The sequence below is a fragment of the Herpailurus yagouaroundi genome, unplaced genomic scaffold, assembly GCF_014898765.1.
Source record: "Herpailurus yagouaroundi ecotype Mexico unplaced genomic scaffold, PumYag 77, whole genome shotgun sequence".
NCBI classification, from domain to species: domain Eukaryota; kingdom Metazoa; phylum Chordata; class Mammalia; order Carnivora; family Felidae; genus Herpailurus; species Herpailurus yagouaroundi.
The window spans coordinates 98,111,486-98,136,865 of record NW_024412388.1 but is presented as its reverse complement, the minus strand read 5'-3'; the positions used below and the strand labels follow the sequence as shown (position 1 = coordinate 98,136,865).

General features: G+C 43.7%; 2 protein-coding genes across 9 annotated transcripts in view; both read right to left on the bottom strand.

Annotated features, from left to right (window-relative positions):
* Nucleotides 1-971: 971 nt before the first annotated feature.
* Nucleotides 972-3,981, bottom strand: OLFML3 (olfactomedin like 3). The gene is made up of 3 exons (XM_040471367.1): nt 3,508-3,981; nt 2,642-2,927; nt 972-2,317 (listed from the first exon to the last, which is right to left on the bottom strand). The coding sequence occupies exons 1-3, from the start codon at nt 3,619-3,621 to the stop codon at nt 1,497-1,499; spliced, it is 1,221 nt and encodes a 406-aa protein (XP_040327301.1). The 5' UTR covers nt 3,622-3,981; the 3' UTR covers nt 972-1,496.
* A 1,566-nt stretch (nt 3,982-5,547) lies between these two features.
* HIPK1 (homeodomain interacting protein kinase 1) overlaps nt 5,548-25,380 on the bottom strand; it is a 52,325-nt gene continuing 32,492 nt past the window's right edge. Inside the window, exons 8-17 of one of the 8 annotated variants that reach the window (XR_005788888.1) lie at nt 24,476-24,701; nt 20,239-20,360; nt 19,187-19,321; nt 16,409-16,551; nt 15,828-16,010; nt 15,135-15,341; nt 13,345-13,586; nt 11,582-11,712; nt 10,565-10,686; nt 10,363-10,478 (exon numbers count right to left, since the gene is read on the bottom strand). Coding sequence is in view for 6 of the 8 variants with exons in the window: in XM_040471361.1 (XP_040327295.1) it covers nt 9,990-10,478; nt 11,582-11,712; nt 13,345-13,586; nt 15,135-15,341; nt 15,828-16,010; nt 16,409-16,551; nt 19,187-19,321; nt 20,239-20,360; nt 24,476-24,701 (1,878 nt within the window). In the remaining 2 variants the exon portion in view is untranslated. Of the gene's footprint in view, nt 10,479-10,564; nt 10,687-10,725; nt 10,911-11,581; nt 11,713-13,344; nt 13,587-15,134; nt 15,342-15,827; nt 16,011-16,408; nt 16,552-19,186; nt 19,322-20,238; nt 20,361-24,475; nt 24,702-25,380 lie in introns of those variants that run through there. The other 7 variants (XR_005788889.1, XM_040471361.1, XM_040471363.1 and 4 more) reach the window with 7 other exon arrangements.

Here is a 25,380-nt window from a genome sequence, read left to right as displayed (position 1 = left end):
TCCTTTCTCCTCCCCACAGTGAGGACTCCCAGAGCTTCCTGAGGCCTGCTCCCCCCCCATAAAGGCAACAAGGTCTTGTCCATCACACGTACATGGCCTTGAGCGCTGAATGGGGGCATGAGGCTGGGTGGGGCCTGGCCCCGAGCTCAGCACATTCCTGGAGGCAGGAGTCCAAAACCCAGGGTTCTCCTCCTCTGCTCCCTCTCCCTTCCCCAGATGGCCTTCTATAATTCCAAGCCAGTGGCCAGGGCAGGAAAGGGTTAGGTGTCCAGGACCTCCTGGACAGACTCCAGCCAGGTTCCAGGACTGCAGCGGGTAGGTGGGGGTGACCAGAGGGCTGTGTTGGGAAACTGGGAAAACTAACATCTGGGGCATGGTCATCGCCCCTCCTCCTTGCCCAAACCGCAGACGCCGTGGCAGCAGGGAAATCAGAGCGGTTGGGAGCAAGCTGGGTTGTGTAACCGAGCCCTGGGGACCGCCCCGAGCTGGAGAGGGGAGTGGGGTCTGGGGCCAGGACAGAGTCCACCTCCAAAGTGAGACTAAAAGTTCCTTCTGGAAACACATTTCAGGGCTCTGGTCTTCGCCCTACACTCCAAGGCGACTAGAATCCATTTTCTGGTCCCAAACCTCTGAGAACTAGAAGAATTAGAAGCTCTGCCCGCCTGGCCTCAGTCTCTGGGCCAGGGGTGGGGCACCAAGAGTGGCTCTGGGCTCTGGGAGGGGCTGCCGTGGATCAGAGGTGGGTGTGGAGAGAAGCCTCTCGCCCAGCCTCCTGAAGTGGCGGGATTCTGTGCTTCCCCGGGCGCCTCACAGTAAAATCTGTAACTGGAGAAGTCCCCTCTCCCTCAGCAAGGAAGCCCAGCCAAGTCCCTACTGTGGCTTAAGGAGTGGCAATGGGGTGGAGGAGGAAAATGGAGGGTCATGGGGAGAAACTTGATCTGAGGGCTACCCCCAAACAAACGCAGGCGGGGAGCAGTGGATGTGCCTTTTAATGCAAAATGTTGCAATACAAAACGACGTGGAGAAAGTCGTGTTCTCCAGGGTGCTAAGGGGAGAAGGGAGGCAGGGCAGAGTTGAAAAATCTCCTCCCAGAACTCTGCCCACCACCCCCCCCCCAACCACCTTCCCTCCACCCCACCCCACCCCACGTGCCCGGACTCACACTGAGGCAAGAAATACTTTTTGGCTCATTTGCTGGGGTGGCCCCCATACAAGGGTCAGAGCTCTGGGTCTTTGTGGTCTCTGGTCCGAAATTCATTGACGTAAGGCAGGAGAGGAGCGAACGCTTAGGGTCTTCTCTCTTTTAGCTCTGAAAGGATTTCTCAAGATCTAAAGTCCCACAGGAAACGAAGGGGCTGTGAGAATCTGGCTTCCATTGGCTGCCAATATGGGCTCGGAACCACAACTTGCCCACATCTGGAGAATGAGAAGCAGGAAATGGTGTGGGGATATAAATGTGTGGAGGTGAGAGAGATTCAAACCCCAAAGCTAGGTCCTCAGACTTCTTCCTCTTTCTTTCTCAGCTCCAGCTTATAGACAATCTGGTAGCCGTCGTCCCAGGCGTAGAGCTGACGCTCCCGGGGGTTATAGCGGAGACTGGCGTGGGCACCGTATCGGCGGGGGAAATAAGGGAGTGCCGCCCTTTCAGGGGTCAGCGTGCCACTGGCATCAAAGGAGCACTGGATGCGGGCCCGGCTGGCAGGGCGGGTGTTATAGACAACGTATAGGGTCCCACAGATGACGAAGGCGGCCTCAGCATTCTCCCTGGGGCACGGGGTGTCCCACTGCTGCTCTGTGTCCAGCGTCTGTGGGTCCAACTTGGCCAGACACAAGTGCCTGTCATCTTCCCGAGTGGCATAGACAGCCCAGAGGCCCTCCTCGTCGGCTGCCAGGTCAATGTACGTGTCCGCTGTCAGCCCGTATGGGGGGATCAAACCCTCCGCCGGGAATACTGAGCTGTCCACCACCGTTCGGTTTGCCAGATGGAATTTGATGAGCTGCAAAGTGTTCTCCAACTCCCCTCCCCCTCCGGGTCCTCCGGGAGGCCTCCGGGCATAATAAAGAAAGCCACCATAGACCAGCTGCCCCGTGCCTACCCAGGGGAAGGGCACCCGGACCCGGGAAGCTTTCCGGGCGGCCATGGCAAGGGTGAAGTCCCGCAGCCTCGGGAAGACGAAGGCCGTGTCGTTCTGTGTCCCATCTAACACGTAGATCCTCTCTGTTGGCCCCATTGGATCCTTGGTCCACAGACCAGCAGGGCCACCGAACCGCTTCAGGATCTTCATCGATCTCACCTGAGAGATTGTGTAGCCACAGTCTGGAAGGAGAAAAGCACAGGGCAAGGAAATATAGGCAAGAGTTAGAGGCCCATTGTAGGAACACCCCGGGGTGGGGCCATCTGGAGGACAGTGGGCATTTGCCAGTGGATGCCTCCACTCTTACGGAGGACAGGAAAAAGGGAGCCACCGAGGCCTGGGTCCCCAGAAACTCTTGCAATGGACCTGTCATTGTAGAGATTTCCCTAAAGCAGATTCCAGAAGATAGCGCCAAAGCGGACTGGGGGACAAGGAGAGAAAAGGGGAAGCAGCAAGGAAACATACAGGTTCTGAGAGTGTTAGGGGCCTGCTTTTGGACCGCTTACCTGTCAGCATATCGTACTTCTCGTTTCTTCTGCCCTTGCCTTTGATCCCAGGGCCTCCGGTCACTTTCTCATCAACCTCCACACAGGGTAGTGCTGGGTTCTGGGTCTCCAGATAGTCAACCTCCCGCTCTAGCCGGTCCACTCTCCCCGAGATGGTGTCAGCCTCAGTTCTGAGCGCCTCTCGCTCCTTCTCGGCCACCTCCAGCAGCGGCAGCATTTTGTTCTTGAAGTCCCTCAGCTCAGCAGCATGCCGGCTACTTTGGTCCTGGCATTGGGCCAACCGTTCCTGCAGGGATGGAGGCCAGACGAGAGGCTGAGGGGTTACAACTCCCAGGCAGGGAGAGGCCCGACCAGGGAGAGAGGAACGGGAAAAGGCACAAACTCAGCCAGGCATCAACTCCCTTGCAACCCCCACAGAAAGGAAACCAGATGTTCAGAGATGCAAAACGCCCGGCTCAGATCACCTAGGCCCCTACCCCCGCTTCGTGTCCTCCAGCCCATGTTCTCTGTGAGGAGCGCCACTGAGTCATCTGAGCCTCTGGGGCGGCCTAAGTGCGTGAGGGCGGGAAGGGGTCTCTGCTCCACTGTGCAGTTCTCCCTCGGGAATCAACAGACTTCAACTTGGGAACACCAGAGACTTCAAACTGTTTAAAAGACAGGGAGCTTGTCCACAGGGAATTGCTCTGTGGACATGGGGAAGGAGGAGGGCTTGCAATTGCAAGGATATTCTTATTAAAAGATAAGAGTTTTCTGTAGCTTCTTCCAGAGCCCCATCTTGTCATCCCCAGATCCGTAACACACGGGGTGACTCAACAGGAGATGTGGCGTCCTTCCCGCCCGGACCAGGAGAGAAAGGAGTCACTCACCTCTAAGGCGGCTAGTCGGCGTTCCATGTACTCCACAAGGTGGTGCTGCTGTCCTTGAAGGGGTCGCAGCCGTGACAAAAGGAACAAGATGAGGAGAGGCGTGCAGGGCCCCATGGCAGCAGGAGAAGGAGCGTGCAGTCCTGTGCCTGTTCCACTCAAGCCCGCCGGTCAGCTTCGGAGGCGGGGTGGGGGCGGTGCCTTCTCCCTTTCTGGATCTCGGATCTCTCTCACTACTCTGGAATGCTTTCACAGTCTCTTTACCTCCCCCAACCCCTCCTCTCTGCCTGGATTGATCAAACACAGATGGCCCTATGGTAAAGCAGCCAGAAGCCTTAACCACCTCCCGCCTAGGCTGTAGGCTCCCCAGGAGAGGGGAAGGAGATGAAACCCCAGGGCAGAGGCCTTGTGAGCAGTCACCCAGTAAAAGGAGCCAGCAGCGGGAGGCAGGGGTCCCAGAGTACACTCGGCAAACTCTGTTTCTGCTCCAGAATGCCTGCTTCCTTCCAGTGCTGGCTTCTTAAGAAACATCCTTCATTAATCTTTTCCTTGCCCAGCGATAATAGCATGGATTGTTTTCTGCCTTTTCAGTGGAAGCTGGGAGCAGGGAAGATGAGGTTGGAGGGGAAGAGGTGGGGGGGAAAAGATCACAGTGGTCAAGTCTTGTCCACCTTCTTCTATAGCTCATTGGCGCCATCTTGTGATAAGCACCTGGTGTCATCACGGGATTCCTAGGGAAACCATGGCTTAGACCTCACCTCCTGTGGAAATTTTTCCACAAAGCAAGCCAAGCGGATTGAATTTACAGGGGTGTTCATAATTAAAACACAGATTAAGGGGTGCCTGGGTGGCTCAGTCAGTTAAACATCTGACTTTGGCTCAGGTCATGATCTCACAGTTCATGAGTTCGAGCCCCGCTGACAGCTGAGAGCCTGGAGTCTGCTTCAGATTCTCCCCAAATCCTCTGCTCCTCTCTCCCTCTCTCACTGCCCTTCCCCTGCTCTCGCTCTTTCAAAAATAAATAAACATTAAAAAAAATTTTTTTTAAACACAGATTAACCCACAGACTACCCACTCACTCAAGGGGTTATCCCAACTCTCTCATTTAGCTTAAGTAAGAGAATATCACTTAGATTTAAACAACTAACAACAAAAAAAAACCCAGATCATTGAGAAGTCAGCAAATTAATCCTTGATTATCTGGAAGTGAGATCGACAGCAGGGCCTTTCTTTTTTACCTGAATGTTTCCAGGTGTATTCTCTTACCAAAACTGGGGAATGTTCAGTGAGTTCACACTCATTTTATGCTCATTTATTCAGGAAAAAAAAAATTTTAAAAATCTAGATGTTGCGGTCTAAATCAAAATAAATGTATTCTGACTTCCCTGCTAATGGGAGAGAACCGCCTATTGATCATTTCTCTTGGTTATGGTCCAAAACCCTAAATGTGTCTCATTTCTATCTCCCAACCATGACTACAGGACCCCACAATTAATTAATGGCCACTCTACGGTCGATGTGGCCTGAAACGCATGTGTCAAAACAAATCAAGCGAGTACAGCATATATTCAGAGACCTGCAGTGATCAATCTAGACAAATCTAGACAAATTTTATTCACTTTGGCATCAAGGCAGATCTAATCAGAAGGGCTCCTCCTCCAAAAGGACTATGCTTCTAATAGTGCAGCTTGAAAGGAGGGAAAAATAGCATCTTCTTGTGGTGTTCTGACCTCCAGCAATGATACTTCAGATGTTTGGTGGAACGCGCTAGGAAACAAAGTTTAATTATCCCGTGTCAGAAGTTTCTGCCTCTTTCAAAGGGCCAGAACCAGACGAGCTTAAGTTAGGGCCCTGGACACTCCATTTGTGAAAAGTGTTTCCTGCCAAGCCCCGATTCGCCTCCGTCGTGGAGGTTTGTACGAAAGACGGATTTGCCTCTAACATGCCACTCATGTTCGGATGCAACGCATTTAGCCACTCCAAAGATGCCGTCTGTTCATCCCCTTTGCACCCCTCTAAACAGAAGTCAAAAACAGCCACATGAATCAGAAAATTTACCCATTTTATTGATGCATTGCAATTGCTCTACGTTTTACCATATTATGTAGAAAATACTGAAAATACAAGCTACTTTGTAAAACCAAAGACAAACATTGAATCCAAAGATAAACTATGTTTTACACAATGGACCCTTTTCCCGTAGTTAGTATTAAATTTTAAATATCTATTTCTTTTGTTAAAATGATTATTTTACATACTCCCTAAGTACATCTGCATTACAAACATAGCTCGATAATTCTCAGAAACTGTTTCTAGAGGCTTGTTGTAAAAGGAAGCGCACAACCAGAAAAGGGAGAAAGCAAAAAAAGTTTAAATCGCACACAATAACTAGCATATCAAATACATTTAATAAAGTTGGAATTCCATTGCAATATCAAGGATTCAAAGCAGAAATACTAACATTACATATAATGTACATATAATGTACTGCTACATGTAGTGAGATTATTTTTCAAGCTGAATCAAAACCACACATTATATAAAGTTTAGCAACAAACGACCATGTAGACATGCTGCACCATCCATCAGTTAAAAACAAAAAACAAAAAACAAAAAAACCCAAAAACCAAAAACCAAAATAAGGAAGCAGGCTTGGGCCATTCCTGTCACCGAGAGGCAATTTCATTTCCTATCCTAAAACAAACCAACCTAACCAGTGGGTTTTTGCATAATAATGCTGAATAAAACACACATTACTGTGCTTGCCTGGCTAAGGGCAGTCGAGCTGAGCCCCTCTAGTGGAGGACGATGGATGGCCAGAACTGTTTGAAATGGAGTTTTTATTCCTGGGGCTGGTATCTGAGCTGAGCACTGACAGCAGTATCCCCTCCTGGAAGCTATTAAAGCTCTGGAGTGATCAAGTGTCCCGATGAGCCCAGAGTGGCTGTACTTAGACCGTCCCCGCTTTCCCTCTCACCCTGAAGGGGAGAAGCTGGAAATACAAAGTTCAGAAAGGACTTAGAGCCTTATGCTGGTCTGAAGTTAGGCTGCTATAACCCAGGCGGGCTGCTCACCGAATTCACAGGGCTTCCCCCCGCCCTGTCAGGGCTGGCAATGTTAATAAGCCCCAGGGACAGAATCTAAAGCCACATTGAGCACATATACATTCAGCAGACACAGATGGATATTTATCTTGGTAAATCTGAAATGCCAATTTGCAGACTAAGGCTGAAAATTTCTAAAATTCTTAAAGCCACACACACAGCTAGTAAGGTGATTAAGATAACCCTACAAGTTCTTGGTATTTATTGTCTTTTCCCCATGAAGTTAATGAGACTCGTATCTTAACTGGTATCTACTTACTGGACAGGGGGGCAGGAGTGGAGTGTTTGTGGTTTTTTTTTTTTTTTCCTGCATCTCATTTGTTACAAAAACAACAAATCTTATCCCTTGTAGAGGAAAGCTAAGGGACAAAACATGTTTCTACTAGAAACCAGATCTGCCTTTGAGCAAGAAAATCAATGTGTGCTTGGCAAAAAAGGAAACAGATCACACACGTTGACCAGAAAACCGTATAACGCTAAGTGACGGAAACTATACAAACTGCTTGGGTATCTTCACCAATACGGTGGCGCAAACACAGCTCAACAGAATGACCAAAAGGAAAAAAGAAAAAAGAGAAAGTAGAAAACACCAACATGTTCCTGGTAGGCTGTACTGACTATGCCCCATCGTGGAAGCCCTTACTCTTCGCAATGAAGAAACTCCAAATACCTTGACAGCTCCTCGGTGCTCAGCCTGGTACAGAGCTTGCTGACCAGGCTCCATGAAATCTCCCATCTCCATCCTGCACCTCCTGACACCATCTCTACAAGGAACCAGTCCTAGACTTAGCCCTCCAGTACAAAATTTTCAATTCAGATGGAACACTTCTACATCTCAGAGTTAACCTTCTTCCCCCAAATCTTTTATGGGCAGGAAACATCCCCATCCCCAGGACCCTCCACTTGATCCAGATCCATGCAGGAGCTGAGAGTACAAGGACAATTTCACAGCCCCAAGAATGTACAAGTTGTTAAAAAGAAACCTCAACAGCCTGATGACTGAACAGGCTTTGGTTCCTTCTTAATATTCTTCACCGGCTCAGAAACCTTTCTGTGAGTTCCCGGTCACCAGCGGCATCACAAAACTCCTCCTCGTAGTATGGGGACATGGTAAGCAATACAACAGGCTCTTTGGTATAAACAGATCTGTTATAGGTTTTTTTCAACAAGCAAATATTTTACTAGGAATGTCAACTATTTGCAGGAAGGACTGCCACATGGGAAAAGGAAAAAAAAATCTCATTCTAAAAGTGATTGCACATACTCTGAAAGAAAAGAAAAGAAAAGAAAAGAAAAGAAAAGAAAAGAAAAGAAGAGAAAAGAAAAAGAAAAAAACCACATATTTTTATATTGGCTTGACTCCTCTCACCTGCTTCCCAAATTCCCCCAGACGCAAGGTGGCAATGCACCGTGAGAGAGAGAACCACATGGGGAAAATGCTTCTGTGAGAACCCAGCTGAGATTCCAAATTGGAAAGGGGCAGAGGTGGTGGTAAAGGAGAAAAGCTGCTGTTTTTATTTTTCAATGTCGGCAGGAAAACGGACAAGAATGCATTTACACGACACAGCTACTAATCCTGTTCTGATAAATCCCAGTGAACAGCTTAGGGTCCACAAGGGCTTGCTGGTCCATCCTAAGGCAAGCTCACTGTAAACTCTATGAACCACTACATTATCATATAAGGCACTACAATAAGGGAAGGAGGAGAAAGGGAAGAAGAGACACACACTGAACAACTCCTCACCAGACACACCTGTGCAAAACAATTCCAAGGGTCTCCTCTCCTTGCAGGCAATGCCCCTGCTCATTCAACACTACAGTAATATGCTCTAATATAATTGCAATTAGTTCACATACATTCCAACAAGTATCAGTTCATTTTGGTTTAAATACAATGGAGACATCAATTCCATCTCCGGGGTAACACTGGAGGATCAGATACACACTAAATACACAATTCAAGTGTAATCACTACACATTTGATTACAAATGACATTTTGGGTTAGCAGGAAAAATTGCTTGTTATATTTTTCTAATCAATATGTACATATTTAATTATGCAAAATATTAAAACACCACCATTACAAAACTTCTAAAATATTTTTAAATTCAGTAATAAATTTTTAAAATATTTTTTGCAATTCCTACATGCACTTATTGTATAAGTCTTAATAAGAGAGCATTCAATTTGCTGCTGGCATACAAAGGAAGCTACTTTAAAGTATAAAAGCTATACACAACGTTCTTATCTGGTTTCATATTCTTTAGCTTTCTCCCCAAATAAATCACATAGAACAGAAGGGAGAGATGAGGCAAAGAGAGAGAGGTGTATTATTGAAAATTCATGTTAATCTTGAGGCAAAGCTCACCGATGCCAACAACCTTTAGGCAAAGCTCATCAATACCAGTCTCGCATAATACAAAGAGATTTTGCATATAATAAGACAATCACCACCATACAATAATAACCACCGTAATGGCTTTTCCAATAATAACACTTAAGCTGAATCAGAGAGAGAAGGACTTTTAAAAAATAACTTAAGAAGAATGCATGGTACTTCATTTAAAAAGAACACCTAGTGCTTTCACGGTAGGTATGGATTCTCTCACACTAAGTTACCAGCAAATGGTGAGCTGCCTTTTTAACACACTTTAAAATAAACACAGGAGCAACTGAGAGAATCCCAACAGTAACACAGAGAGCCGTATATAACCAGTTTTGCAAAAATAACAATTGCCCAGTACGTTTAATGTGACATGAAAACAAAACTGAAACGCCGTTAAGTCTAATGTCCCATAAAGCAAGGTAAAATTTTGAGGAGAAATGCCTGATAGTCAAATGCAGACTTGGGTGCGCTGCTCTTAAAACAGGCAAGTGAGTCTTGGTTTTCAGACAAGTACAAAGTATCGATTTCTCTTTTCTCACTTGTTACCAGATTTCAAGTCCTTCTATCAGCATTTTTCCTCTGACCAGCAATTACGATAAAACAAAGTTAAATAAAGAGGGGCTTCACTCATTTTAAAAACATTTATAGAAATCAAGTCAGAGAGAAAATATTTTTCAAAGGGTAACTTCAGAATGATCTCTCTTCCTTGGTAACTGCAGAAGATGGGCATCTGAACTCTTCCAAATACCAAAAATGCTGTCACAAAAATAAAGAATTTAAAAATAGGGCAGACTTTGGGAGACTACAACAATGCAGTCAACACGAAGACAGGTTTCCCCAGAGAAAACCCTTCTGCTTCAGTGGGCCCCTGCAGAACAAGTTGCTGGCTAAGGAGTTTCAAGAGGGGGTAAGGGAGGAGCTCATCATAGCCTGTTACTAAAGATTCTGGGCCAGGAACAGGCAGCCATGACACCTCCCTCCCTCTGCTCACCAACTACAAATAGGAATACTGGCTGATCTTGGTAGGACTCAGTGGGTATCCAGTGTAAATGGCTGAGCCTCGGGAAGACCCAATGTAGGACTGGGTGGCAAACTGGTGCTGGTACTGAGCAGGGGCCACACTGGCAGAAGTGAGAAGGCTGGGCCCAACACTGACGGGGACCTGATGCACCAGAGTGCTCGGGTGGGCGGTATAGGCTGCGGCATGCCTTGAGGAGCCCTGGGGGGAGAAGAGATGAGCAATGGAGCTGGTGGAGCCTAGTGCAGCAGCAGAGGTGGGGGCAGCATACGTATACAGGTGAGGCTGGCTCGGCAGGTGAGCAGGGGCGGGGGCCAGGTGTGGATGCCCTGTCGAGTGTAGCGGGCTGCCGTGCTGGAAGGCGTAGGGGGCTTGGGAGAGCGGGGCCACAAACGCCTGCTGCCTGCGGGGCGCAGGGTTGCTGCTTCTCTCCTGCGAGGTTGGAGCTGACGATGACTGCTGGTTCTGGAAGAAGGAAGAAGGGAGTGAGGAACCTTGAGGTCATTCTGGTTCAGAGCACCAAAGGCCAAGTTGAGAGCTGAGGTTCTAACCTGTACTGCTCCTGGGCTGCCACAGCACAGAATCTCCCAGCCTGGCAATGCCGTCAGAAGTCAGCCTTCATCCCTCCACCTCTCAGCAGAACAGATCCTAACCCAGCCCAGATAGCAGCAGTCTGCTCTTAAGTGTGACAGAGGCAAGGGGTTTGGGGGGGGGCCCCCCGGCGGGCCGGGGGATCGAGAGGTCACAGGGTTACCCACTCCTGCAAGTCAGTACCTGTTGACTCAACTCACCCTATTCTGGAGCCAGTGAATTTGAATTTTTCCTAACCTTTCTTTCTTGCCATTGTTTTCTTTTGTTCACCTCTAAGTTCTTCATATCCCTCTTGGCTTGTGGAGCCTAAAACACATGCACTAACTCGAACTTACATTTGCACTTGCATGTGCTTTTCTCTCTCACACACACAACACATACTCACTCACAGTTACCCCCTCATATACACACTTTCTCACCACTGGTAGACATCATACAAGCACCGGAATTTTAGCTGAGGAAAAAGTGAATAGTGCCCTTCCCTGCTGCATCGGAGAATCGGATAGTAGGGGGCGGGGGGGGGGGGCGGCGGGGGGAGGAAGCAAATCCCAGACTCAAGCCAACACATAGGACTAGAACCAGTTTTTCACTGTCTCTTGCCTCAAGTAATCAGTGTGAGGCTCAGGTTATTTATGACCTGGGAGATAAAGGAAGAGAATTTGGTCTCAAAGCATGTGGTAGTACAGAACTAGGCACGGACTAAAGTATCTGAAGCTTTCTGAATGCTAGACATTTCTCTAAGCTTCTGGGATAGACTGGCAAAATCCAACAGAAAACCTGGAATGTACATCAACACACTTCTAGAGGGAATAGAGACACAGCACACGCGGGTATGACGCAGGCCACAGAACACCAAACTGACTGACACAAGAGGGGCTTCATCTGGCTTTATTCAGCAGTCCAGCCAGAAGCAGGGTTCTCCAGAGAGTAACAATAGGGAGGGCCCCAAACAGAAGGCAGCAGCCCCTAGCGCTTACCTGGCTAAGGTTGAGTGGCTGTGCCGCACTGGTCCCCCCGCGTTGAGCTCGATACCCTGTGGGAGTGATACAGCATCCAGATGACTGCCCGCTCACTGAGGCCACTGGCTTGGACTTACTGCTCAGGAGACCTAAAAACGGGTCAGACCTGACTTAGTTATGAGTAGACATCTGCTCGGCAGAGCTGAGTTAAACCTCAGATGGCATCACGTTAATCAGTTCAGGTTTGTACAAAGTTTGCAAGAGTTAAGGTTTCGTGTATATCTTATTTCCTCAATTACATTTACACCAGAGAAACAAAAACTATACAACCCATTTCTTTTCTGTCTTGCTACAAAGCTCCATAAAGGGTCTTTGAAAGGCTCACTTTCGTAAATATTATCTAATCTCCTGTAATGTGCAAGGCACTACTGGAAATACAAAAACCAGTAGGACATGGTCCCTACCCACAAGGGGGCTAGAGTCTTATGGAGGAAGGGGTTAAACAAGTACAGACATGACAATCGGAAGCTGAGTAAGATGCTGGTAATACTTAAGACATTTAGGTGTCAAAGGGGCTTTGAAACAAGTCTAGATCTTTTTGGGCACTCACTATCTTCAAATTCTAAGAAACTGCAGGGCAGTTAGCTTTAAGCAAGATCAAGGTCAACCTGTTGCTTCCTTCTGCGGTCCCACCAGGAACACTGGAGCATTTACTCAAGGATTTGTGGAGTAGCCTATATTCGTTGGACCCAACAGTGTAAAGAGCTCCTAACAATGTTGTTCAGTAGCCTGGCATCAGGAAGTTCTGCCTTGTCTGTAATGGGACAGCTGCCTATTTCTAAACCCTGTTTATGTCTCCGGCAGTAGCATAATTCACAGTAAGTCACCAACTCATGTAAGTGCAGCACTGATGGCTATACTGGCACCAAAAACTGAAGCTCCCCTCCTTTGGTGTAGAGAGCTGCCCCTGTCTAGAGCTGCCTAGACAAGAACTACACTTTCCGGGCCCCCTGGCCTCTAGGTGGGGCCATGTGATTAGTTTCCACTCTTTCCAGGGCTAAAGAGGTAAAGAAATGTGGGTCCCTCCTCCAAACTCTTTCTCCTTCTCATTGGAGGCTGAGGATTTCTGGGCTCTGATCCTTAACTCACCACAGGCCCATCCAGAAGGAGCACTAGCACTGGGAAGTCATGTGAGGAAGAAGCGAACTTCTATTATGTCCCCAAGGGAAATGTGGGGCTTGCTGTTACAACTAGCTTTACCTGATAACTGGACCAGAGAGCCTAAGCCCAGCACCTAACTGCAAAAAGGATGGTGGAAATTAGGTTGATAATAAAAACCACAAAAGTATCACTGCTATGACACTGGGTAAGAAAAGATCTAAGTACATATCATTTTCTTAAAAGATCTTTTGCAGTCATTTTTAATATTATCAGTTCCTAGTCACACTGGATTGTCAAATTCAAATTACCTGTGGCAAAAAAAAAAAAAAAAAAAAAAAAAAAAAATTGCCTGCTAATTCTTCTGGCCATACAATGGCTCTGGTCTGCCTTCTCCCACCAACAGTGAGTATATTTCTGGGACTACAAAATTCATTTTTATGTTAATCCAAACAAAATAAACATAGTATGATAAACTGATTGCCAAAAACAATTTCACACGACAAGGAACTGATTTCTGAATTAAGTAACTGGTCTCTACTATTGGCATAAGTAGGTCATAGCAACATATTAAGGGTACACACGTCAAAGGAGAATTCAACCGTAGCTGTGAAGATGCTCACCTGAGGCCTGGGTTGCTACTGTGCAGTCACCAAGCTGAGTTTTCAGAGGAGGCACAATGATGGTGCGGGTGCCAGCGCCATCCCCCACAACTCTGCCGGGCCCCTCCACAAGGGGTCCACTATTGCCCCGGAGAGCACTCAGGGTATCAGTGGAATATGGGCTGCTCAAGGAAGAGTCAGAGTCTGGAGAATCATTGACAGTGACATAACTGATGACATTAGACCTTGCCTTCAGGCCAGAGCTGAGGAGAAGAAAATACGTGAAAATTCAACCCATTTCTGGCAGTGTTTCTTTGATAATCTCCGGTCCTCCCATGATGACAATGATGATGACGACGACTATGACAGTAGAATAATTCTAGCAGCAGCAAACTTCTGAGTGCTTATCATGCATCAGGCACTATGCTTACACTCTACATACTGTCTCACCGAATCCTCACAACACTTCTATGAAGTTGGTACTATCACCCCCGTTTTGCAGATTAGGAACCTGAAGCACAGAGAGATTAAGACACTTGGCCAAGGTCACTCAGTGATGAGCGGTAGAGCCAGGATTCAGAGCTGGGACACAATGATGCCAGCACACGTCTCCTACACCTCTTCCACGGCCTGTTAGCCATTTCCACTCCTGATTGTCTCCACAGTATTCTTCAGGCACCACTCTTCCCCACAGCATCCTGCTAGGCTGTAAATGGTACCTTAGTATGTCTAGTCAAACTTCTCACCACACTTTTGTTTTTTTAAGTACTTTCACAAACTGAACCCCACCTTCCTAATTTTCCTGATTTTTTTTCAATAGGCTTGGCTCCAGTCAAAGCCATCCTGCTGGGTTATATAATTTTTGCCACTATAAGGCCACTTTTCCTCACTGGAAAGTTTAGTTTTCTTCCCCAGATCAGTTCAGAAACCGCTTTCAAAACTTCAAGTCCACTTGCCATTTGTAAATACCATGTGTAAACAGCTCTCTTGAAGTACTTCATTCTAAATTCACTCTCTAATTTCATTTAAGTTTAATTTATATATAACTCTGTAAAGTCTCATAAGTTACTGTCATGTGTGAATCTTACTTCCTCAGGGAAACACGGGGTTATTCTCTCTTCTCGCCTCTAACACTAAAGGACCAATGAAGAAAGCAATATAGAACAATCAGAGCAGTTAACTATGCTAGCACTAAGAGAGAGGTGCATGTAACAGTTCTTGAACGTATCCACTCTCTCTTGGTTAACTGCCCAGTTAAGAACTTGGATTAAGGTGCTGAGATAAGAGGAAATTATCTGGTACTTATATTCTTCAATTTTCAGACCATACGGCAGAAGGAGAAAAAGAAGGCAGCCCTACTCAAAGTTCCACCTCTTCCAAAGAGGCCTTTGCAGATTAAGAAATTACAAATAACTTCCTATCTACTGGTTTGTTTCACTGTTGTTTATATGCTTCTGCTATGGCATCTATTTTCAGACTCTAAAGGTCCTTAAAAGCAGGGGATCATGTCTATGGTATAATGTGCATTCCAAACCAGAGTAGCTGAATATGAAGCAACTTAATATCCACTTTCTAGCCAACATAACTGAAAGACTGACGCTCAGTCTTGGAACATGTCAACGACATGTCAGACAACATGATGCTCAGTTATGGAAACTTGAGTGTTCTGACTCATGCGTCCAAGGCCATGCTTCCGAATACCTTTTTTCAGTCCTTCCTTTCAATAGCCCAAACACCTGCCGGGAGCCACGAGTCTAAGACTTAAGGGTAGGCGCCACTGAGCCAGGGAACCATTTACCTATCTTACTTACCTATTGGGCTTATACTTGTTGTCCTCTTCCTCATCAGTGTCACTGCGGATGGTGATGACACTCACAGGAGGGCTGGGAGTATCTGGAATGATGATTGGCTGATGCTGATCTGAGACAGGGACTAGAGAGTTATAAGAAGATGTGGTACGGAGGGGACTGCTCCCAACCAGAGAATAGACTTGAGAAGGCAGAACATCCAGAGAGGACCTGTGGAAAAAGGTCACAAGAAAGACCGCTCAGTTCTTGACCCCCAAAACTATCCATCTTTCCCTAGAACTCTTTCCAGCTTGCTTGCTTTTCGATTCCTTTTTTTACCTGATCATTAAGCCAATACACTTAACTACAGAAGTTCCAATAACAAACTAACCGCTCTAGTCAGGCTTTCCGGGGACAACAACCCTAAAATACAACACACATTTTGGGTATGCCCATGGTTAAATCTCACCCTGTAGAGTGGCCAGAAAAACAGACACATTGGCCTAAAGAAGGCCTGGGTTCAGAGGGGCAGCAGAGAGAGGCTCTGCATATCCAGGACACACCTGATACGCGTGTCCAAGCAGAAAGGTTAGCTCCAGCACAGATGGCAGCTACCTGCTGCTTCACACCACAAGCATCTGTACCCCAGCGCTTTAAATGCTGGCAGCATCTCTCTCGTACTGGCGATTTTGACCACCAGCTCTCACACAGACTTACTTAGAAGAGACTGGAGCAGACTGCTTATTCTTCTTTGAAGGGAGGGAACCGGATTGCTGTTGTCTGACAACATGGGCAACACCAACATTCAGGGGCTGAGCAGTGGCCAGCGTCACATGGTTCGTCAGCAAGGACGGCTGCTGCATGATAGTGCTGTACTGGCTGCCATGAGAGTGGGCATTCCTGTATCAACAGAGACACACACAGAAGACTGAATGCCTAAAACACTGGGACATGAGGACCAAACGGGCATTAAAAGCAATTAAAACAACCAAACAGAGCTGCATTTTGTTTTTAAAATTGGGCACCTGGACTACAAGGCTCTAAGTTTTCACCATATGGTTTCTTATTGCGTAAGTCTTTAAATCTGAAGTAAACGATTCCTGATCTCGGAACCTACTGTCTTCCTGTATTCAAAGTTTTCTCATTACCCCATCTCCGAGACTGATAAGGTTCTTTTCTTAAAGAATCTGAAACAGAGATACATCTCTCTTTTATCTTCGTCCCAGTCATCATCAAGCACTCCTACCCTAAGGGAACTACGCTTGCAAATATCCCAGGGAGGAACACAGGATACTTGCCTCCAGTCTGTGAGCTGCTGGCCACTGCCCATGGCCTCTGGAATCACTGCTGCGGGCTGGACAGAGTTGTGCAGAGCTACCCCAGGCAACTGTTGCCAAGTTGAAGGCAGGAGAATTTGTTGGGTTCCTCCAGGCCAAGCCTGCTGTAAGGAAACACACACAAAAAGATCCAGACTTGACTCATTCTTGGCTTTTTCTTTTGTTTTTTAGATGAAAGAAAAATTCATATCTTTAAAGAAGTTGCTTGTAGATTGTTAACTTGCAGAGATCAAAAAAGAAAAGTCAGAGGGGCTCAAGGTTATAAGTCTTGTGAAAAGGGAAAGAGAACATGTTGCTTTCTCTCAGCCACCTCTATAACATGACCACCAGGGTATTAAAGAAAAGAGGATCCCTGTGGTTAAGAGTTCCTATTATACTGTAGAGCAAAGGAGTCCAAAAGTTCAGAGGTAAGCTCTGGTTAAACGATGGAGTATCATTTTTCCAACGATTCTAACAATATCCCTAGAAAGAGTTAAGACAGCTCCCTTGAGATTAAAAATAAGAATTTAAAATTTTAAGTGCCAATCAGTTAAGACATGAGGTCAATTCAACCCATAAAACAGAGGGGAAAATTGTGCCTTTTTAAAGGGGTAGAACTTGGAAAATGGAGCCAGATGTGGATGACCAAAGGCCAAAATCCTTTGGCCAACAAGCTTATGCCAGCAAAAGAAGGCTAATTTCATCATATACGGCCACGTGATAAATTAAATAAGGCAGCAATTAAAATATTTATGAAATAGATGCAGAGAGCACCATATTTTGTTCTTAATAGTTACCTAAAATATACTGTTTAAGGTATCATCTGCAGAAACATACTTCAACATAAAAACTAATCACTATAAGAAAATACATCATTTCTAGTTTTTAACAAGCACTTGCCATAGACAGCAACAAATATGTTTTCTGAACTTCTTACAGAAATTCTGGCATTTTCTGAAAAAAAGGGGAACAGATTTGAAAGTTTCCTTTTTAAACTCAAATTCTACAGTACAATCACCTACAATGCTTGGGTACATATGGTTCTTTTCTTGAATTTCAAACTGCAAGGCCATCAACACACTGTTTTAAAAATATTTCTGCAAGTAACAGATCCACTTGTTACAAATACCGGTTCCAAACAAGAAGCCTTCAAAGCAGAGAAACTGCAAACACGTCTGCTATCATAAGCAGAATTTAAAACAAAATAAAACATAACAAAAAATAAGAGAAGTATGTTAAGTCACACCATGCGTCTTTCCATAAGCCAACACCTGCACAAGACAAAGCATGTAGTTTAATACAGAGCAAGAAATAACATTCCAACGTGAGGCAGAAATCTGGCGTTCCAAGCGACGAACTGTTTTGACAGAGGAAGAACAAAAATATGCAAAGCTTAGCAAATGACTAGTGCAAACTTAAGAGAAGCAGCAAAGGAGAAGTATCAACTGACATTCTCAAAACTATAGGTGAGCAAGTTAAAACCAGTGGCTTGGATCAATCAAGCTGGAAATATATCTAACTTCCCTGCACTCAGGTTTTATGCTTATGCTATAATTCATGTGAAGTGGACAAAGACTTTTAAACTAAAAACCAAACAAACTCCAACAACCAAAGTGTGTCTCTGGAAGTGTTTACACTCACACGAATCCTTGAGAAACAACAAAAGAAATGTAAAGCCACTTTGAAAGATGTAGATATCAGTATTCAATAGTATCGATAAGGTTTTCAAAAGCTTTCCTACTTTTCAATTTCAAGTAATGAAATGCCGGATGTCCAATAAACAATTCTAACTCCCCCAAATAAACCAAAACACATCCAAAGATCACTCTAAAGGTTACAAATCCTGAAATACACCTCAAAGTCCTACTTGTTTTTCCTATCTCTAAGCCCCATACTACTACATTTGCTGCTGTATTAAATAGCTTTTCCCCAGGACTTTTAGTAACAAAGGTCTTGTATTTGCATAAAGTTTTTCAGCCATATTTTTGCCTTTGTATAAAGACCTATTTGTAAGGTAATTAATTTCTCCATAAACTCCTAAAAATGAGCTCACCTTTAATCTCAACCAACAAATGAAATATCTAAAAAGATTCTAAAGGGGATATCTTTACATGGAAAATATAAGCTGCCACACGGATCACGAGTGGCAAAAAGAGTTATCTTCATATGTTCGTATTAGGAAAGTTAACATCAACTGGTAAAGCAATACATTAAGAGCATCTTAAACATTTCTACGTGCACAAAAGTTTTAGAAGCTTAAAATAGCAAATAAAGAAGGAAGCTAACTTGCCAAGGAGTTCAAATTTTGGCCATCCGGATACCTGTAGCCGAGCCAAACTAAAAGCCATTTCCTTCATTCTCAGGGATCAGAGGGTAAAAGGGCAGAAAACAGATAAGTCTTGAAGCTCTTCTGAGGCTACACCAAGAGCTTTTATCACACTAGGCTGGCAAAGAAGAATAAAGGGACCTGGCTCCTTACAGAGCCACACTGAGTATCAGAGTCAAACAGTGCTTCAGGAAATGTTGGGGAGGAAAACAATGAGACATTAAAGATGTAGCAAGAACACAGCCACAAGATGGCACATGCTTCCATGCCCTCTGCAAAGACTAAGTTAAAAAAATTTTTGTTTGAAAAATGAGAAAAACCAGAAGAAAACAGAACAAAAACAAACAGGAAAAAAAAAAGAAAAGAAAAGAAAAGAAAGAAAGAAAGAAACCAAAGAAACTCCGTTAGTAACACAATCAAGTGAGGGGAATTACCAGTACAGCGGCAGTCTGTTCAACCAGCGCCGGCCGGCCGGCTGCGCAGCTCAGAGTAAAGGGCACCGCGTACTGCGGTGTGATGGTGGCTACTTGAGGGTGAAGAGTTGCTACCATTAGTGGTGTACAGCTTCCCTGAAACGTAGATTAGGCAGGTGAGTGAAACAAACACGGAGGCAGGTCATCTGGATTCAGAAGGGTTTCTCACTCCCCCCAAGATATTACCAACAAGTAGGAATTTCGTATCACCTAAAATGCACGTACAAACACAGCCTTCCCCTTCAGCTCTGCACAGCGTCAGCCCACTGGGTCAAATGTCAGTGGCCTAAAGCAATAAAGTATGGGAATCCTTCTTGGGCCAGATTCAGAGGATCAGTTAAAACTCCGTCAACAAAGGCACGTATTAAGAATTCCCCTTCTTCCTCCTCACAAAATAAGGGTTTTGGACCTCCAGATTTCCTGTGTGTCATGGGCCACAAACATTTACACATAGAAAATTGAAAATGTGGTATCTGTTGCTTGTATGAATATTTCGTGATTCTCTTGCCCGTCTTAGTTGCATGTTCCATGGCACATAGAAAGTGTTAATAAGGCTTTCTACAGCCTAGTTAAACACACAGAATGAAGGAATTGTAATACTCGAAGAGGCATCCTGATATGATCCAGCCTCTCCGCCATGATGTAATTCTGAAAGAGTGAGCGAAGGGGACACTAAAGGGAACCAAAGGGGAACGCTTCGTATTTAGAATCGAGATGTTGCTATGTATGTACAAAAAATTAACTTCATCCCACAGAATCTGAGGCAATTCACTCAGAACATGATTTCTCAAGGTCTGGGTATTTATCCACATAAATCTAAGGAAGACACCAGCAGAGCTACAATAGTGTTAGGTATGAGTCATCATTCTATTATAGAGGTTTCACTTGAAGTCCACTGAATCATGACCAAGAAAGATCTTACAGTCAAAGCAAATACCATCTTCCAGGACAAAATATCTGATTCTCAGTAGTGCTTCAGCAACATCGAGTATCCAAGCTGCTACGGCTTTTACCTGCGTAAGAACTCCCGACTGTATCTGTAGTGGCTGAGCAGCTGGCGCCTGGGGTACAATCGGCACCGCGTTATCCATCCTCACAGGGAACCCAGAATGCTTTGTTGTTGCTTGTAGTCCAGCTGTAGAAAACACCACCACGGTTAAACTGCTTTGCTGGGTCTGCGGTGTTGTTTGTTTAGGGGCTTTTGTTTGTTTGTTTTTAGCTTTTCTGTTCAAAGAATCCATCACCCAGGTTAGCTGTACACACTGAAGACAAAGGAGTTTCATAGAAGTCTAGGGAGTTAAGAAAAGGGAGACTGGTTTGGCTCCCTTCAGGTTAAATTAATGGGAAAATGTTTGATACAAGAACGGATGGTTTAAGGGAACTCTAAAATTATTTTTTACCTTACAACACTTATAATACTCATCCTATTCCCATTAATAGCATAGGCAAAACCAAACAAAAAACCTATACTTAAGTTGCATTCACCTTTTAATTCATTGGGGGAGGGAAAAAACTTGGGTTTTTTAAATGTAATTTATTAAAAGCAACGACTTGAATATAATTTTAACTTTTGCTTAATTATGACTCTTAGTTAAGAAAAAATACGAAAAGCTCAAAAATTTATCACCTGAGTTATGAGTTACCCTTTGAAGATGTTTTACCTTACTCCTCAGAAAATATAACCCAGTTAACAAGTTACTTACACATTTTATCTTTAACTGGTATGTGGACTGAAGAAATTATAACCCAGGATAAAAAATATTAAAAAGGAGTCATTTTGGTTTACAGAAACACTTTTTTCTACTTATTTTAGAAATCTACTTTTGCTATTGACAGCTTTTTAGTAAGGCTCTTCTGCAACTAACTATGGAGAGGTAAGAAAATTAGGAACTTTTTGCTGCCTTTAAAACAGTGACCGTATCTATCTTTTTATTCATTATGCTCTGAGCACAAATGCTGAATAAATCCTTTCTACAAATCAGAATTTCTCATTCAGAAGCAAAGATATTTCTTCTTCTTGTCAAGCGTTGAGAAGAGACACTTCAACTTCCTTTTAAACCTGCCCTATACTGCCTGGGTGGCTCAGTCGGTTAAGTGTCTGACTCCAGCTCTGGTTATGATCTCACAGTTTGTGAGTTCCAGCCCCATGCAGTGTCGGGCTCTGTGCTGACAGCTCAGAGCCTGGAGCCTGCTTCGGAATCCGTGTCTCCCTCTCTGTTCTTCCCAGCTCATGCTCTGTCTCTCTCTCCTTCAAAAATAAATACAAATTAAAAAAAAAAAGCTTTTTAAACCTGCCCTACCAAAACCCTCAATGTGGAGAATTTAAGTTTCTATTACCCACTAATGGAAGTTTCTCTAATTCACTAATTCTTGCATTTTTGTTAAGTGGGGACACAAACATGTTATTTTAATTAGAGATCTTCTTCAGTGACATTTTTTAACCCATCGCTAATTTCTCTCAACATTGTTATGGAGATGCCAAATAAGCATAACTCCTAAACTCTAACACTGTAGGTTTTCAGCAAGCCTTCTAATTTTCTATTTCAGTGACTTACAAGTATTTTAGAAGATCTCATTCTGGAAAACACAATCCAGGAATACACAAAGTAAGAGAGACAAGTCAAATCAGAATTAAAACACTCTTAACAATAACTTTTTTTTAAATAACTTTTTTTTAAAAGTGCTTCTTACATAAAAATAAAAGGTAACAAATCCAGATATCCACATAAAAAAATCTGCCAGCCATTCTTCTTAAGGCTATGCTATCTAATAGGAAAGCTAAGCAACATCAAAATTCTTGTCTAAATTCCCACAACACTACAAGACAACATTATTGTCATAGACCTCCTACAACTGGGCAGGAACAAAGGAGGTAAAATTTAGGAAGAAATGTTCATGATAGAAGTTCACCTAGGAGTCCCAGAATAATGAAGTAAAGGGGACAAAATTACAGAATGATAGTTACCACTGAGCAAAACGTAGATCTATTTTGGGCAATCAGAATAGTACAGAAAGTAATATTTATAGTACTGACCTACAAATGTAACTAAATAAGTAACAGATTGCTATTGTAATTTAGGCTAAACCACAGCAGTTAAGCTAGTTTAAAACTAGCTTCTTCAGGAAACTACAAGTGGAAACAACCAATTACTAAAAGTAACACCTTTGGAAGGTTCTCCCTGAACCCTGAACTAAGAAATGATTAAAGTTTTGATTTGTTTTGTTTTTGATGAATACAACTTGTTAAATAAAAATCCATGGAAAGTATGGGAGGAAGAATAAAACTGTCTAATTGATGAGGGTCTATTTTTCTCTAAGTATAGCATCTTATAACAGAGCAGATGGTAAAAGAAAAGGAGGCAACCTGGAATACAGGACTGCGGGGCAGAATCCAGCATACGGCTGTGGGTGCAAATCAACTGACAACTCTTAACAGCAGAGTTTAAATACTGAGAGGTGGTACAGAATACTTCAAAATGCGTAAGCTACCCCACCACCTGGGTTCAAACCCCAGGTGCATAACCCCACCGCCTGGGTTCAAATTGCAATTCCACCACTAACTAGTTATTAAGTCTTTAGGCAGATGAGAGAATCATGCTCAATTTGCTCATGTATAATCGGACATAATGACACCGGGTCACTTCCTAGGGTTGTTTGTGAGGGTGAATTAAATACATGTAGAAGCAGTCAGAACATTATGTGGCATGTAGTAGTATGTATCAACTATCATCATCCTCATTACCTTAATTTAAAAACCCTTTGATTTGGAAGTTTTACAATTTGCTCTACCTAGCTCCTCAGATTATTTAGACTTCCTAAGGAGAAAAAAATTTCCAAAGCTTATACTTACCTAATTACATCAAAAGTAGTTATACCACTTCTCCCCTCCATACCCAGTTTATATTTCATTTTGTTAAAGGAACTAAGAAGTTCTGCCTCATGTCATAAATATCATCTGAGAAGCAGCAGAAAACTTCAAAGTCCCACATCTGAAAACTGTTCCCATGAGATTCACTTTGGAAAAGATGAGGGGGAGGAATGTGGCTAGTTTGCTAAATTCAGTAGAAGAATCACTCAACATATGACAACCCAAAGTATAGAATTTACTACTATGCAGCATACACAGAAAATAATTTGGTAAGTTAGGCTAAATTTGCATTTACGGGTTTTGAATCTGCTCCTCCGCTCTCCCTGTGGTTTCTCCCTGGTTTACATCGCTATCGCTCTCCTGTCCTCCCGGTAATCTCTCAGTCTCCCCTATCCCCTCTTTTCCTTCTGCTTGCTCCGACTCTGTCAGAAACCAAACAAGAGAGTCACAGTCAATAAGGAACTGAAGTAAAAAGATAAAAATGCTTTTATGTAAAGTGCTATAAGAAGCCTGAATCCTGGTTTATTTCCACAGGGTATAAACCTGACTTTCTGACTTTCTGTTGGGAAAATCAAGTGTGTCGTCAGAAAATATCCCTAAAATAATGTGCCCTTTTAAATGGTTCGGCAGATCAATAAACACATTTCCCATATTTCAGGAAAAAAGGAACTGGACAGACTGAATTACAGAACAATGAAAAAAATGAGGAAGGATAGGAATGTGAAAATTTAAATCTTATTGCAACACATGGGGTCAGAGCCTCCCTCTTCAGCTATTCTGTTCCTCTGTTGGTAGGAGTTTGCAGGAACAGTATGATTCATAAGCTGAAGCAGATAATCTTAATGCATTCCCCACACAAGTACTTCAACTTGTAGAATTTTTCAGTTCAGTAAATAATGGTCTTTATTTCTGAATGTAACTCACAAGGTTTCTGCATTCTTAAACATAATTTTTACATTTTAGAATAAAATTATATTTTACTTGGAAGACTAATTTTATTTAATAATGGAATGATATAGGAAACAAGATTCAACAGAACTTCTGTTTACAACAAATTTCTTCACGCTTAATATTTCCTGCATATTGAGAGATACATGCTTATACAAGATATAGGACATTGGTAGAAGGTCTCAATGGGCAAGAAATTGATATCAGGGCAGTTCAAATAAGAAAATGTTAACTGAACTCCCATAATGTGTCAGACAGTACCAAAGTCAGATAAATAATCAATGTAAAAAGGGTAAATACACTTTGTTAATTTCAGTTATCTTCACAGTCAGAGTTTAAACCTGTCAGAAATCAAAACTAAACAACTAGATACCCAATAAGGAACTGTCTACAGCAAGATCTGTGGGTTTGATATAACAGTTTCCCCCACTTACTTTGAAAAGCAGGTGGACATACTATAAATGTTTGTTGGAACGGATCTGTCTGAGTGCAAATTTGGGTGGTTCCAGGCTGCAAGGAAACACCCTGCTGGGCAACTCCAGGAACTGGCGCTGCAGATGATGGGTACAAAGCCGACTGGTAGTTTAGCAGTGAGACATCCGAGTTAGCCAGAGAAAGAGTAGCAGCTGCTGCAGTAGAACTGGAAGCTAGAACACTGGCCTGAAAACAAAAGGATTACAGTTGTATACTGGTATAAAATGGAAATAACAATATTTTTACACGTGCAGAATCTGCCCAGAAAAACTTAAAACAAAGTTTTAAATGTAATATTAACTGTCTTTGAAACAACTCTCTGCTCAAGAAAATTTCCCAATCTCTAAATTTAAGGCATATTGTAAGGTTGAAGAAGAAAACAAAGATTAAAAAAATGGTCCTGTACCAACTGAGGTTGTATAAACCCTTATCTCTTCTTTCTGTGCAAAAAGTTGCTGGATGTGAGATACCACCAAATCTCATTTTAAAAGTAGATCTAGCTAAGAAATTAGGAAGCTTACGCCTTCAATAACAAACAAATGTAAGTATCACCGTTTGGCAAACGAATGCAAAACCACTCTTAAAGTTAATTATTGGAAACACCAAACTGGACTCCTAGAAACAGTGAGTAGATTGGTGATTGCTAGGAACAGGGTAGCAGATGGGAGAGAAAATGGGTGAAAGGTCAAAGGGTACAAAACTTGCAATTACAAAATGAGTAAGTTCTGAGGATCTGATGTACAGCATCAAAAAATTATTGGAAACACCCTTCAATACATGTAACGAGACATATAAAACCTTTCCAACAGAAAGAGTGTCATCTGGCTAAAGTCAGTACAACTAACAGCAGTAAGTAGTACAATAG